This window comes from Gambusia affinis, linkage group LG05 (assembly GCF_019740435.1).
Source record: "Gambusia affinis linkage group LG05, SWU_Gaff_1.0, whole genome shotgun sequence".
Taxonomy (NCBI): domain Eukaryota; kingdom Metazoa; phylum Chordata; class Actinopteri; order Cyprinodontiformes; family Poeciliidae; genus Gambusia; species Gambusia affinis.
Window position 1 is genome coordinate 4512246 of NC_057872.1, and position 16234 is coordinate 4528479.

The following is a 16234-nucleotide window of genomic DNA, read 5'->3' on the forward strand; positions in this document are numbered from 1 at the left end:
ATGGCTGCTGTTCAGTTGAACCATAATTTTTATTAATAAGTCACATGCTTGTTAAGGACACAGTAAAGTACATCAATGCTTCGAGAAGTTAGAAGTCTGCTTTGGGTCTCCTTAAGCCAAACGTTAGCTTTAGCTTCTGGGTTCAACTAACCTGAATTCGCACTAAAGATGCCAGCAGAGTTCTCAGGTAGGGTGTTAACTTCTCACCAGTTCAAAACTAATTTCCGATTGAAGTTTCCTCATTTGTTGTCTGTCCTTTCTTACACCAGCCCCTCCCATGTTCCTGCCCATCTCCTCCACACCTCAGCCAGAGAGGCGTCAGACCCCCCAGAGGAGACACTCCATCGAGAAGGAAACGCCCACCAGCGTCCGACAGTTTCAGCCACCGTCCAAGCAGAACTCCAAGTCTCTGGTGAGTGAGAGCCCCGCATTCATTCACTCCTAAACTGGGAAATGAAACACTAGCTGCCTTTCTATTAATTAAGTGCCCACATTTAAATTGTGAAAATAAATTTGCTTAGCAGAAGAGCGCCAATTTAAAAAAAGAACTCACGATTTTTGATAAAAAGATTTTTGCGCTAGGATGACATGGTTTTTTTAGCTGCTTCAAAATTAGTGTATTTCGAAAAAGTGGAATGGAAACACAGCCGACTGGAACAGCCGGATGTTACTACTGGCAAAGACGACAAAGAAGACAACAGGAAGTGGCGGTAGGAGGATGATGGTTTTGTGTTTTTTTTCCTGGACAGTTTGCTGCTGGTTCCACCGGAGCTCTGATAGATGATGAGTTCTAGCGCCATGGATGAAATATGAATATATATTATGTAACTGTTTACATCCGTGACTGCCATGATTTTTATGACTTGTCGCATGAACAGGCATTTTCACGTGTGATTTTAATTTCATTTCTTACTTATTGGAAGCACCGCAATTGGGAAGTTGTGATTTTCTTTTTTTTTTTTTTACATTAGCAGAATATCGACAAAGATTTGCACACATTTGATTTGTGAAAATTGTAAATTATGTGAAAAAATAACCAAGACAGTTGAAAACTTTAAAGAAGTTAACTGCATCTTGCTTTGGTTTGAAAGTTAAATAGATCACCGTTTTCATTTTAGCTCTCTCCTTTGGTCACCCTTTCAGTAAAGTACAATCAGTTATTCAATCCAGCTGCTCTGTTCTCCTTTTTCCCCACAAACTCTTCATCCGTCTTCACATTCAGATCGTCGGGGCGACAGCCTCGCATCCTTCCTGGATCACTTCCCTCCTGCTCCACCTCTTCTACCCATCTCCCCCAGCTCTCCATTCTTTGCAGAGCTCCCACCCCGCTGAGGCGTTTCTGTTGGGTTTGGTCAAGGTGCTTTTTGTTCTGTGCAGAAGTGTTTGCGTCAGACAAAGGGAGTCACTTAAGGTTTGCCAGTCTCCTCTCAGTCAGTCCTGGTGCTTCAGCTGTAGCCCTGCTATCCTCTCCTAATGCTTCTTTAGACTCCATTTATCAACAGTAACAGCAAACTTCTGCCATGGCCTAAAGTTACTAACCAGGGTTACGGACTTTGTGGCTTTTTTAAACTTAGCGCAAGTAGATATTAAAACAGTTTCTGGGATATCAAGTTCTGTCACATCGAGTGTGTATGTTTGTTTTTGATGCACCTCTGTTTTGTAGGGTGAAAGTGTTTGTCTTTAGGGAGGAAAGGTGTAGAAATCACAGTGTTCAGCTTAGTCAGGATGAGGTAGCTTACTTTACTCTCATGTCACCATTTTGTTTTAGCCATTGTTTTTCCACACTAAATGATCAAATCATAATCTGAGGATGAAAAGTCAAAGTTGTGTGATAATCAAGTAATCATTAGCTCCAAGCATTCACAGCACTGAGGTGAGTGGATCTTCTTCAGAGTGAAAGGAAAGAAAAAACTGCAAAGCACAGGTACTGGTATACAATCTGTGTTTAAAACGTGTTTTGCAGGGGAGTTCTTCTTCTATTTTATCTTGTCTTGACAAAAAAAATCCACAATGCAGCACATCCCATACTAAAACACAATTGAGTAAAAATGTAGTTTAAATCACTTTTTAAAAAAGTGGATTCAAGATCAGCTTCTCGTGCCACAGCACCACTTTCTTGTTGCCATGTGGATTTGGACCTCTTCATGGTCCAGCTACAATGGCCTATTTAGACTTTTCGTTTTTGGATGATGTCTTTAACATTTCTCTGTGAGATTTCCAAAACCTTGGACATTATTTTATAGCCCAACCTTACTTTGATCTGGCTAAACCAGAAACCTTTTTAGGCCTTTACAGAATTTATACAGGAAATACTGTAAATTTCCTGTATAAATTCAACTGACTTCTAATCTTAACTGATTAGAAGTCAGTTGTTTGCACTGGATTGAATTTAGGGGTATAACACAGATTTCCATTTGTCAAAAAAACAACAAAATCCATAACTGGATTGGCTGCAAATGCAGTTATTTACAACAGTGTTGGTCTATTACATATATATATATATATATTCAGCTAATGTTCCAAGCGAGAGGCGGGGTTCACCCTGGACAGGTCGCCAGTCTGTCGCAGGGCAACACAGAGACATAGAGGACAAACAACCATGCACACACACACACACCTATGGAGAATTTAGAGAGACCAATACAATAAAATGGTGACAGTCATGTTTTTGGACTGTGGGAGGAAGCCGGAGTACCGGAGAGAACCCACACATGCACAGGGAGAACTCCGTGCAGAAAGAACCCGGGCCGTGAATCAAACCAGAGTGCAGTTGGTGGCACCAACTGCACCACTGTGCAGCCCACCATATGGATATCGCAAAGTATAAATGCATTTTTTAATGGTTCTTTAAAGGCTGATGTGGCATAGACAAGATTAAAGAAATGATTATGATTTTGACTTTAGTTTTGAAGTGTTTGGATTTAAATAAGCTTGTTGTTTTGTTGGGGGGGTTTGCAGGAGGAGTTTTGTTTCCCTGTGGAGTGTCTGTCTCTGACGGTGGAGGAAGTGATGCATATCAGACAGGTGCTGGTGAAAGCAGAGCTGGAGAAGTTCCAGCAGTACAAAGACATCTACAACGCCATGAAGAAGGGCAAGGTACCATTAAATCAATGACATGGCCGAGGCTTACTCCACGCTTAGCAGAAACAAGTCAGGGTCATCTGATTTCTACCAGATCTTAAAAACAAAAACCTAGTCCTGGTTTTGTGATGCTTTTAGAAATAAATGCCCAAATCTAAGTTATAGTCTCATATATAGAGAAGTACTGTATATTCATTTACTATGGCAATGCTAACTAACGAGGACCAGATAATGTCATTATTAAGCCCATTAATGTAAAGTCTTGGGAACATTGGTATTTATTTCACAACTTTATACATTTTTCTTCAGAGAATAGTTTTCTATTGTTGAGTGTATATGTAGTTGTCAGTGGACTAAATAATTCTATTCATGTTTTATTGCAGCTTTGCTTCTGCTGTCGAACCAAAAGGTTTTCCTTCTTCACCTGGTCCTATACCTGCCAGTTCTGCATAAAGTAAACCTTTTCATATTTAGATATCTATACAAGCTGGATGTCTCTTTCGTGTTTTGAAGCATTGACTATAATTAATGTCTTTCTCTGTTTTATGTTCCAACCTTCTGTTTGTAGGCCTGTGTGCTCACAGTGCTGCAAAAAGGTAGGTCACCCAGAATGAATCCATCAGCCAATCAGCTCACTGTGGCGTCAATGTGATGGTGCATTAGGGCCATTGTAGATGGAAAAAAAAAAAAAAAAGAGTAAATTTTCACCAAAATATTTTTAGTTTAATCTCAGAAATTTTATAGAAAAAACTAGAGAATTTTCTAAGTTCCAAAATTTTTATCTCGAAATTTCAGGATTTTTTTCTATCAGATTTTTAACGATTAAGCTCAGAAATTTCCTTTTTTCCAGATAATTTCTGGGATTCCTCTCCAAATTTCTGAGTTCTTTTTTTTGCAATTTTTCTACTTTTGTAGCTCAGAGAATTCCTTTTTTTTTTCTTCTAGAAAATTTTTGAGATTAATCTAAAAGTTTTTTTGGTGGAAATGTACTCATTTTCTTTTTCTATGTACAATGGCCCTCATACGTCATAAATACGACTATATACCACTGGTAACATTTCTGCCTTCAATTTCCACCAGATGCGGCTTCCATCTAAACCGTATTCCAGTCTCCCTATCTACTCCATCGGATCCACCAACACTCTGCCCAGAGACAGAATAAGTGCCATGACTGCCGTAGGACAAGGGCTCTCTGTGGCCGGAGGGCCGGGGCCGTCGACGGCAGCGGGAGGGGCCGCTTCCACCCCGACTTTGAAAGGAGCTACGAAGGCAGCATCTAAAGGAGCTGGGAAAGCTACGGGAGCAGCTGCAGCTGCCAAGGCTGACAAACCGTCAGGGAGCCAACAGCGCCACAGTATCCATAAGACCATGTCCAAGTAAGAGCTCCAGAACTCTTCATTTGCTTCCGGACAAAAAGTGAATTATTCTGCATCAAAATACACATAAAAATAATATGAGAACTGCTAATAGAATGTTGCTGTTTTAAAGCTGAGAAGGCAAAACAGTGCAGTGTTTCTAATTCAAAGCTGAGCTGCGTCTTCTTCAACAAGCTGAGGCTTCAAAGTTTGCTGCTTCACACAGCCGGCCACTGACATCTAGTGGAGAGAATTAAAATTGCAAGTCTGGAAGATTACAGTCTAGAAAGCACAGTTCATGTTCAACAAATTTAAATATGCGCCTCGATTGTCAGAGTAAAATAATCTTTTAAAAATGATAACCTTTAAGCAGGTATTAAACGTACTACTCACAAAGCCCACACTACTGCTTTTAAAAAGAGCTTTTAATCAGTCAGATGTGTCCAAAACACAAAATGTGGACCGAAAAAAGTGTAGGTGGAAGCATAAGATTATTATAAGTTCACTGTTTTATAAATACAGCATTTTCGAAATCCAAACATCTGAATCTTTTCTGTATAGTATTCTAAAACATATCTACAGACAAAATCACCAATCATAATTCAAACTTGTACTTGTTTAGCAAATGATTTTATACATTTTGTTACATTTCAAGCATGTCTGAGAAATCATTTAATGTCCCTTGATAACCATTTAGATACTCAAAACACCTGGGTGGATTTAGCTCCGCCTTCGAGACGCAGCTCCTCCTCCAGTCTGCTCTTCCAAAGCTTCTGAGCTTCCGCCTCACAGAGCAGCTGTGACTCCACCACTCAGCTCCTTCAAACTAGCCAGCAGCAAATAGTAACATCTTTAACACCTGGTGGAACTGCACATCTGCTGAGCTCATTATAGGAGCTACTTCTTAATGCATCGCTGCTGAAAATGTTGTTAAACGGTTAATAGAGGAGTGATCACTGGCTGAAGGCGGAGTCTCAGCAAAAACTGTTTTTAAAGAGACACAGGCCCAGTTTCAAGCCATTAAACTACAAAGTAAATTATATGTGATATATACAGAATTTTTATAACAACTGAAGGTAACATCATTACTTGATTGTTTATAAAATGACCCTACATGCTTGGAAAATACATTATACTGCCCCTTTAAGAGAAGTAAAGGCTTTCAAACATCCAACTCTGAGGAATTAATCTACATCAAGTGTCTCAATTAGTGACAAAATTCCTAAAATAAAATGACTTTTCATTCATATTGTAATTTATTGAATGTTTTAAGTATTTCTGTTGCTGCACACCTGAAGCCAGTAGTATAATGATCTCATAAGCTTTTCTACAGAGGCCTGGTATTTGTTTGTCTCTGCTCGCCGCAGGCTCTCCAAGCACGGCTCTCTGAAGTCTCACGAGGAGCTGGAGCTGCCCCCCGAGTTAACGGAGGACTGGGCCACCATGGAGGTGTGTGTGGACTGCAAGAAGTTCATCTCTGAAATCATCGCCTCCAGCAAGCACAGCCTGTCGCTGGCCACCAAGAGGGCTCGCTTAAAACGCAAGACGCAGTCCTTCTACATGTCGTCCCCTAAAGGGGCCGAGGGCTACAGGCCCTCAGAACGAACAATCAACGAAATCTAAAAGCGCTCGTGCTCACCCGGTTCGCAGAGAGCGGTCAGAACGACTCACATGAACTATAAAAGACAAAGTTTTCCTCTCCTCATCATGCACAGCAACTCTAGACAACTGCATGTTGCAGGAACCGCCAGTCTCTTTCAGTTCCCCCCACTAGTGGTCAATGTAAAAACAACCTGAGAGTCCGAGTGGACTGACATCTCACCATGGATGGCACAAGAGGGCGGTCCAGATCAACTCAGATTCATTTTAAAGCACAAACCAGAGGAGGGATTCTCTTCTAAACAGAGAGTGAGAGAAAGAGAGAGAGATGTTCAAGAAAACACAGAATATAAAGCTGTATATTTTATATGGGTTATAATTTAGTTTTTTACATGTGTGTTTGGGTGTATGTGTGAGTTCTGTAAAGGGTTGCTTCCAAAACAAAACAAAAGATAAAGGAAGAGCCACCTTCTATTTTAGGTTTCACCGATGGACAGCTCAGGGAGATGTATCCTCACTGCTGCTGTCAGCCCACCTCAGAGGAAATGCAAGATATTTCTGACAGAATTAGAACCAGACAGAAACAAGGTTTTGTTTTAAATATTCGTTTGTGTCAAATAATACTTTTTTTTTTCTTTTTGACAAACAAAAACCTTTGTCCTTGAGGGCATTGTTGCCATGGTATTCCTGCTGAAGCCTACAATTAATTTATTTGTTCATTGTTGTCTGCTTATTTAAGATAAGATCACAGAAGGAACAGTTCTTAGTGCAAATATCTTAGTACATTTGAAATGATAAAAACTAAGACAAACAAGGTAAGAAATCAGTAACTTTTCAGCTTGTTTTAAGTCAATAATTCCATAATGTTAATTTTTTTTAAAGTACTAGTTCCACTGGCAGATTATTTCACTTATTACATGGGAAAAATATCTTATTATTAGTGAAAAATGTGAGTGGAATTGGTACTTTTTTTTAAGAAACAAATATTAAGGAAATATTTATTTAAAAATAGGTCCTATATCTTGCTGAAATGTTACCTTTTAAGTTAGTTCTCTTAAAAAAAGACACAAAACTAACATATTTGCATTAAAAACAGGACCAAAAATACTTTTGTGTTTTTGCAGTGTAACTCCGTGCTTTAGCATCAGTTAGCCCTGCAACACATCCCAGCTTATTCTCAAATCAAAAGAGATACACAGTTCCTCTAGTGACTTCCAGGTCTGCTCAAAGCTCTCGTTTGAGTAAGAAACCCATCCCACAAAATGAAACAACTTCAAATAAGGTCCTGAGTGACCGATCAGGGCGTCCTGATCAGTTTACTGTCATTAATCAGAGGTTTATCAGCTCCAGTCTGGGCTGAGATGATGGAGATCCTCAGCCTTTCCACCAGGAGGAAGCTCGCCTCAACCACTTCTATCAGGGCCTGTTTTTACGTTCTCATAAGCAACATTTACTACATGTCTACTAAATGAATTATTTTGTCAGAACTTGAGTATTTACCAGAGATTTAACAGTACTGGATGTTATTTTGCTGTAACAGAACCACTGCTGAACTACTGGGTCTCTATGGCGACGTCCACACAGCAGGTCTAGATGATCAATTCCGATGTGTGTGTGTGTTTTTTATTTTTTTTGTTTGTTTTTTATTTTGCTGAAATCAGATTTTCATAACAAGACAAAGAAAGCACAACTAATAGCAGTCCCCATTTTGTGGAACATTGTCTCCTTCTTTGGAGAAGTCTATTTGGATGCATGTCAGAACCAAGAGTGGTGGGATGGTGAAGTGATGCACTTCAATGACTCAGAAATTAGAATTTCATAATTAGAATTTTCTACCATTGTGTACATCCAGACTTACAGCATCTGGTTTCTCCTGGTGCAGAACTATGAAGCATGTCTCACTCCAGCGACATAAATGTCAGATAAAACGCAACGTGACTATTCAGACTGCAGACGCTTTGAAAGCAATCGGAGACCTATCTGATTTAGTACCGCATATGGCACAGATCCAGTTCCAAGAAATGGGAATTGGTCTGTTTAGACTGCCATGTAAAAGTTGGATATGAGTCGCATTTGTGCGGGAAAAAAATTGGATTTGGGTCGCATTCGCCAAACACTTCTAAAAATGTAACACATCAGAAATAGTCTCGATAGAAACAAGTTGGTATGTTTTTTCTTGATTTTAGTTTTTTTTAAAATCTGCATGTACTTTTTGTTTGTTTTTTGTTGTTGTTATGAATGAAACAAACCACAAGCATCATCTAAAATATTCCCTATTTTTCACATATAAATCAGAGGCTGTGAAGTTCTGTGACATCAATGCTGTTGTTCTGCAAAGCAAACAATCTGGTTGTTTATTTTTATTCGATTTGTCTTTGAATAATTTTCATGTAATACATGCATATTTTTTGCATAATCTCAATTGTCTCTTGACACTAATCAACATATAGTAACTCATTTACTTTTTGTTCTATTAACTTCTTGTGTTACAATGTTTGCATTGTGTAAAGGTTAGTCATAATGAAATGCCTCATCTTCAGGCGAAACCCCAGTTCACTGTATGGGCAGCGAATAATTCACAGTCTGGCTGTTTTATGCACAGGACTTAACATTTAAAAATGCCTTTTATGATTTATAATCATCATGCGGAGTGGAAGGAGGTACAATCTGCCTTCTTACCTGGACGTGTTCCTCATCTACCTGGTATATTTCTGCCTTACAAGCTGCCTTTCATGATCGCTCATTCGTTGAAGAGTCACCCAGCGTCGGTGTACATACTTCGTTTGTGATAGTTTGTGTGTGAGTGTGTAGGTCAGGTGGATGTTGTCTCGGTGAGGACAGCGCTGACAGTGACACAGGTGAGGAGCTGCATCTGGGAGCGGTAGCCTACGGTGTGACAGGCAGCAACATGCATGCACTCCAGCATAGCTTGTTCCCTCCTTCTCTATTACCTTTAATCTGTAACTACCTGCAGAGATTGCAGCGAACGACGACAATAAACTGTATTGCAATACATGAGCGGAGTCTATGTTTTGTTCAGACGAAGCAGAAGGGAAAAATAATAATACTAAAAGATTACTGGGATTTCAGGAGTTCTAGATGTTAATATTAGTTTAATAATAAATAAAATAACATTTTATTAAGAAGAGGGAAAATAAAAATCTCAAAACTACATGGTGACCCAAAATGCATCACCACGGACTATATGAATGTAGCTGCATCTAAGTGGTTCAATTTAACTTTCCAACCACACAAATAATAAATAAATAAAATTCTTCCCAAGTGAGTAAGCAGGTTCATCCGAGACAGTAGCAACTAAAAACTAGTAAATTCCTGAAGAAATTTAACCGGGGCCTGCTAAAGTGTGCCCATCGATTTGGACCCAGCGTTCTGATGCTAAAACTTAGCATCAATGCTAAGCTTAGGTAAATTGTAGTCAATAGCTTTTGGAGAGTCAGAAGAATGTTTGACTAACATGTACTTGCACCATTGAGTATGTTAAAATGAGTGTCTAAGCTAAAATTAGCAAAAATGCTAAAATTAGTATGAATGCTGTCAGTAGCATGTGGGGCATCACTAGGACGTTGTCCATAATTGACTTACTCCATTTCAGTATACTAAACATTGCTAATAAGTCAGAAAAACAGCTAATAGCTTACTTAAGCCAAAAGGCTAGTGCTAATGAACTGCCTTGCTGCGCAAGAGAAAAAGATAATGCAGGCTAATAATTATTGCACCGCCTGTGGCGGTACACTAACCTGAGCGGGATAATGAGGCTTTAATTGTGAAATTTTCAGTAAACTTCCTATTAAATGGCCATACTATTGCAATGTGTAACAGTGCTTTGTCTAAACCAGTCACATAAAGCCCAAAATAGCAATTACTTGATGTAAAACTTGTCAAGGCTTTTATTTTGAAATTTTTAGTGAATTTAATTTCAAAGAGCCAAAATAATCCCATGTGTTACAGTGTTTGGGTTAAATCATTTATATGCAGCCAATAAAAGCAAGGAGTTCTAAATGGCAGTTCAGTCCTCCTTTGTTTTCAGAGCAATCGCTTTTTTAGTCGCCATAGTAACTTCAAATCCCATTAACAATAATAGCTCCCCTCCCGGAATCGATCCGCACGTTCTGATACCATATTTGTGGGTGGGCACGCAGCGGTATGAGCCGCATTAACGATCACGGAAGAAGAAATTAAGAATAATAATAAAGAGACATTCTATTGGGTGTAGAACAATAGGTGCCTGCCATGCAATGTGTCGAGGAAGTGACTGTCTTACTGCTCTTCCTATGTATTGCTATGGGCAGCCCCCCACCCCCCAAAAAATGACTCTACTTTTCACTGCGGGGGGGGGGAAATACGTCCTGTTACTATGGTGACACGCCAAACATTAGCTCAGGCTAATAACGCCGTCTGAGTCGTGCGACAGAAATTGGAAGTAAAACGGAACTCACCAGGGTAATTACTCGACGCTTTATGAGACTCACGTAAGTGCTTTCTAGTCAGACTCACTTCGTGTGAAACGGAAGTTAGTCAGTTCGTTGTTTTTGGATTACTGTAATGAGGAAGTGGTTTAGAAGTTATGTTTTTATGAGCCTCTATATTTGATTCAGTGAAATAACGGTGTGGGGGCGGAGGAATCCACTGACCTTTCCGCTGTTCTCCACTCAGGATCCACTCAGGATGTCCTTATTCTTATCTAAGATGCAGAGCCTCAGAACAGTGGCTGCACTGGAAGACTGCGCTCACCAGTTGGACTTACTGGGACATTCCCTGTCGGTGCAGATCAGCAGGGAGCGAGGCTCCACATCCACACAGGTCCTTCCACTGTTTCACACCCCAACAGGAAACCAGGGCCGGTCCTAGCCTCTTTGGTGCCCTGGGCCAACATGCTCCATGCAGCATTTGGATCAAACTCAAGGTCCTTGGGTCAAATTCAGCCCACCATAGCTTTTTATGTGGCCCTCTAGGTTTTAGACTAAACACTAGTTGTGTCTAAATATTATGTTATAAATCAAATCAAAGCCGTTTTTATCTGTTTCCTGCCAAATTATATCTATCTACTATATTCCACAATAATTCCTGAGAATTATTGTGGAAGTTCACGCAAATCCCATCACTTTATTGTGCCAATACAATAAAGTGATGGGATTATTGTAGTTTATTGTAGATTTTTCTCAAAGATTGTCAAAAACCTTTGTGCTATGTTCCTATATGCCCATGTTTAGGAGAAAGACAGGCTGGTGCAGCTCAAAGCAGATTGGTGAGTAATTATCAGAACAATAAAAACTAGAAGTATGTCGCATCAGGTCTTTCCCCCTCTCCCTTTAAATAGGTTTTGTTTGTGTCTGCAGTCAGTTTATCGACCATCACATCACCAAGTTGTGCTGTGAGCTGGAGGACACCCAGAGTTTTGAGTCAATTCCTCAGGCCATGGAGGAGGATGAGGCACAGAAAGCAGCCAGGAAGAAAAGGTTCAGTACTGCCAGTATTTTTAATAATAAATGTTTCATTTGTTTGAAACATATGTGGTGTATCTCCCCACCCAGAGAGGATGAAAAAATGCGGAAAGAGAGAGAACAGGCTCTGCTGATACAACAACAGGAAATCGAGGACAAAAAGGATCAAATCCACGTGAGAGATTAGCGGCGTTAACGTGTGCTCACTGGTCCAGTTATTATTTGTGCCTTACCTAAAGGAAAAACCACTAGAGCAGAAAACTGCCTCAGTTCTCCATTATGTATTTGTTAGATCTGTCACCGTGTCGTGACAGAATAATATAAGGTATATCATCTGCGAAAAAAAAAAAATCGAGCTCCTCTGCCTTCTCTCAGCGCTAACTACAGAAACACACAGCTCCGCCAGAAAAAAGCCAATCAGAGCCAGGAGGAGGGTTTTAGCGCTGTCAATCATGCTCAAGTATGCACTACTCACACTCTCTTCTTCATGAGTTCCCAAGCTAGTTAGCATGGTTGCCGGTGACGTTGGATAAACATTTTTGCTGCAACACTAAGTTGTTTCTCCTCCATTAGTACACTGAGCAGCAGGTACCTGAGATTGACTGACAGCAATAAGACCCTCCTCCTGGTTCTGACTGGTTTTATTTGACTGGAAGTGGTGTGTTTCTTCAGACAGCAGTAGTAGCACCGAGAGGAAGTGGAGAAACTCAATCTTTTCAGATTATGACTCATATTATTCTGTCAGAATTTATTTGGCCACTTTGAGTATCCTCACCAATTCCACATTGTCTTCCTCTTTGTGTAAAAACACTTCATATTTTCACTTCTGACTGTTTTCTAATTGTGTGTGAAAATCTCAATTTGTGAAATACTAAAAGCAGCCCATATGGCACCAGCAGTCATTTTACATTCAAAGTCATCCATGCTCCCCGTTCTGCATATGATCATTTTAGTTGCAATTTGTGTTGAAAAGCAGTTTACCTAATGCGAGGGTCAGTGAGTGTTAACCGAAGAAAATACCTCCCAGGACTCTCAGCTCTTCCTATAACTTTTCCCCCACAGAAAATGTACCTTCTTTTGAATGAAATGGAAGGCGAAACATCCAAACTGCAGAACAAAAAGAAGACAAAAACCACGGCCCTGTCTCCACAAATAGCCAAAGAGACGTGGCAGAAGGCTCAGCTGGAGGACCAGCTGGAGGTACATCAATGTCTTTCTTTCACATCACCCCAATCTCCCAGAGATACGCACCAGAACTTCCTCCTCCGTCAAAGAGAACTTTGCTCCTTCATAGTTTTGTTTGCCTTTGCTCTCAGCTTCTGCAGAAGCAGATAGAAGAAGAGACGAGATTTCACGAGGAGACTGTGACGTTCCTCCAGGTTCAGTACGAGGTTGGTAACGTGATGTCCTGAACGAGATGTAAATGTAGAGCGCAGGGTTAATCTAACTGCTGGGCAATTCACCTGTGGTTCAAAGTCTAGCTGAGGAAAGCAGAAACCTGTTCGAGGAGCAAGAACTCCAGGGGTTCTTTAACCTTTCACATGTGGATACTGGAACTTAAAGCTACCAACTGGGAATCATGTTTGGACACCATTAAAGGGGCGGTATAATAAGTACATAGTGGGATTTTATAGCGCAGTCAACTATGTAAACTTAAGTTATAAAAATGCATCAAATATCACTTTAAAGAAATCTTCCTTCATAATTTATCACCTTGAAATTGGGCCTTTGTCTCCTTAAAAACTCTTGTTATTTCTGAAGCTCCGCCTTCAGAAAGCCATCACAACATGGCTCCCAACATTAAGCCTTTAACAACGTTTTTACCAGGGTTGCACTGAAATATAACTGCTATAATGAGCTCAGCTGATGTGCAGTACCACCAGGTGTTTTTCTAATTGCTGCTGGCTAGTCTGAAGGAGCTGAGTGGGGGAGTAAGGGTTGAGGGGAAAGGGCGCTCTGTGAGGCAAAAGCTAGCGGTAAAGCTCAAAAAAAGTCAACTTTACATAATACTGCCTGAAGCATGTAAGTGTGTTAAACATTGGTGCAAATGTTTTGCCACAGCATATTTCTTATTCTCCGGTTTTAAAAATTCCTGTTTGAAGCTACTGTCATTTTCTTCTGTTGCGTACACAGAATTATGAATTAGTATGAACCACGGCTAATGACGTTTCTGAGAGGGATATTCAAACAAAACAAAGACATGAATTCATGTATATGATTTGATAAATCATACATAATCAGGTATATGATTCATAAAATCACTACCAAGTGTTCTGCTACTAATATTAGTACTTTACTATTAGAGTACTACTAATATTAGTAGTACTCTATTACTAGAGTACTACTAATAATAGTAATACTCTATTAGTATTACACATGACATAATTCTGTTTCTGATTAGGAGTTTCAACAGAGGCTGCACAAGTGGAAGCAGCAAACCAAGAAGATGCAGCAGGAAAAGCAGAGCAAGCTGGATAACCTGGGCTGCAAAAGAACTTTGAACATAGACAAGCTGATGGAGATGAGGAGGATGGTGAGCAGCAGCGCTCATAGCAGAGCGGTTACCACACGGCACCCCTTTAAATCACATCACCAATTATCGTTGGTTTCAGTTTAAGGAGATGGAGCGGGTGTTGCTGGAGGACAAGAAGGAGCAAGAGTTGGAACGCCAATGGGAGCAGAAAGCTGTAGCCGCCACAACGGTAACGGCGTCCAACCGGAACACCAACCGATTGTCAACACACGAAGCCGTCTCAGTGTGCTGATGTTCTTGTTGTGATCTGTGCAGATCCAGGCCTACTGGAGGGGCACCATGGTCCGCAGAGGCCTGGGCCCCTACAAGAAGGTAGAGGAGAAGAAAGGCAAGAAGAAGAAAGGGAAGAAGAAGAAGTGACATTTTTTCTTCCACTCCCATGTTTGCAAGTTAAGCAAAAAAAGAAAGAAATTGGACAAAAATATGTAAACTACACATCTTTATTGTAAAAAAGCAGTATTACAAAATATTACAAATGTTTTAAAAATGAATAAAACAAGCAAACTGATTAGAAGTGGAGTGTCACAAATAAAACAATACAAGCTAAATTACATGTTTTGTACACTTACAAGGTTTACCCTGAGGGAAAAATGAGTCGGACATGTCGTTAAATTAAATATATATATATATATGTATATCAAAGAATACTTTGAGAAATAAATAGCACTGGCAAGTTTACTCTTAATGACCATAGGCCTTACATTTTATCATAACCCATTATCTGGACAGGATTTTTGATATAAACTTGATCATTGACACACATATATACAGTAAACCAATAAAATAAATCAACAATCCACCATATAAAACTGAGTCAGCAGAAGTTAATTACAGTAAAAATTCCCCGTCTTTAAGTCAGGGAAGCAGAAGCTCCAGCATTGCAAAACGCCCGACGCTTCTGAGAAGGACCACAGTTAGAGAACCTTTAAGAGTGCTTTCGTCACTACTAGATTTTTTATTTTTTTTTTTTTTACATGTTCACGAGTCACGGGACAAACAAACCAGCAGTTATGTCCGTGAGAATGCTTGACGGAGAACCGAATCATCCAGCTGCCCCCTTCCTGCAGCGCTGACTTTTAGTGTGAGAGGCTTCAGAGGTTTCTGGGCTTTTAGTCGAGCAGTTCGTCCTGCTGAACTTGCATGTAGTTGTTGTCTCCCACGATGACGTTGTTGAGGCATGAGCCGTGGATGGTGATGTTCTGGTGCGCCGCCAGCGGATGGGGAGGCTCTGAAGGCGCGGCCTGTGCTGCCTCCTGCAGGCTTTGGCAGCAACTGCAGCTCACCTCAACTGTGACACGTGAGCAGGACGTGTTTAGGTGCCCCCAAAAAATAAATAAAATATAATAAAATAAAATAAATAACTCAAGATGGACGAGCGTGAGCTGCAGTTGTTACCCACCTGCTTTCTGCTGCTCATAGTCCTCCATCAGAGGCCGCCGCTCAGCCGCTGCGGAGGGGTGGGAATCCCCGATGACGCAGTTGATCATGGTGGAGTTGCTGATGTTGATGATGAGAACGGTAGGGGGCGGGCTCGTGAGTCGATCTGTCAGTAGAGGTAGTGAAAAGCGAAAGAACATTGAAACAGGAAGTAGATTTTTTCCAGAGTGACGCCATAGCGGAATTACATCATTATTTACTGAAGTAAAAAACTTTTTTGCATCCAACAGCTGCTTTACTTTGACATAATCCACATATAAGCCTATTAAATATATATTCAAATATAGATAAAACAAGAAAGATATATTATTAAAGAAAGTCGATTTTTTTTTTTTTTACAAAACAGTAAAAACAGACTGAACAATAAAAACCTTGATTACCTTGTGCGTTTTTCTCCTCCCTTAGATGAAGAGTCTGATCTGTCAACAGTAGTGAAGCAGATGTTGATTTTGACTTTTTCGGCCTCCACATAGCCATATTCCCACAAATATATATGTGTGTGTATATCTAGATATACTTAAATGATTCACCTGGGGAACCTTTCCTCTTTTCAACAGCAGGAAGGCAGAAGAACTGGCAGGCTTTGCTGCAGCTTCTCATGGCCACCGCCTGCATCACCTGGAAGAGTCTCTGCATGCTGAACCCCTTAAACGTCATAACCTGCAGCAGGGAATAACAAATAAATCCGAGTTTCTAACATACAGCCTTTGAAACAAAGGAAAAGCAGTCAAACGAGTTTTTAAGTCTCGTGCTTGCTCCTAAACTTC

General features: G+C 40.3%; 2 protein-coding genes across 4 annotated transcripts in view; both read left to right on the forward strand.

The window, feature by feature from the left end:
• The window catches only part of spire1b (spire-type actin nucleation factor 1b), a 38335-nt gene extending 29287 nt beyond the window's left edge, over window positions 1–9048 (forward strand). For all 3 annotated transcript variants that reach the window (XM_044117122.1, XM_044117120.1, XM_044117123.1), the window contains 6 exons: window positions 270–412; window positions 2959–3096; window positions 3465–3535; window positions 3650–3677; window positions 4162–4457; window positions 5804–9048. In XM_044117122.1, the coding sequence (XP_043973057.1) occupies window positions 270–412; window positions 2959–3096; window positions 3465–3535; window positions 3650–3677; window positions 4162–4457; window positions 5804–6059 (932 nt within the window). In that variant the 3' untranslated portion in view covers window positions 6060–9048. The remainder of the gene's footprint in view (window positions 1–269; window positions 413–2958; window positions 3097–3464; window positions 3536–3649; window positions 3678–4161; window positions 4458–5803) is intronic.
• Window positions 9049–10342: 1294 nt separating this feature from the next.
• LOC122831163 (dynein regulatory complex protein 9-like) lies at window positions 10343–14819 on the forward strand. Its single transcript, XM_044117124.1, has 10 exons — window positions 10343–10525; window positions 10710–10856; window positions 11267–11301; window positions 11393–11512; window positions 11588–11672; window positions 12560–12697; window positions 12814–12888; window positions 13899–14030; window positions 14110–14199; window positions 14286–14819. The coding sequence occupies exons 2-10, from the start codon at window positions 10722–10724 to the stop codon at window positions 14388–14390; spliced, it is 915 nt and encodes a 304-aa protein (XP_043973059.1). The 5' UTR covers window positions 10343–10525; window positions 10710–10721; the 3' UTR covers window positions 14391–14819.
• The last annotated feature ends 1415 nt before the right edge of the window (window positions 14820–16234 follow it).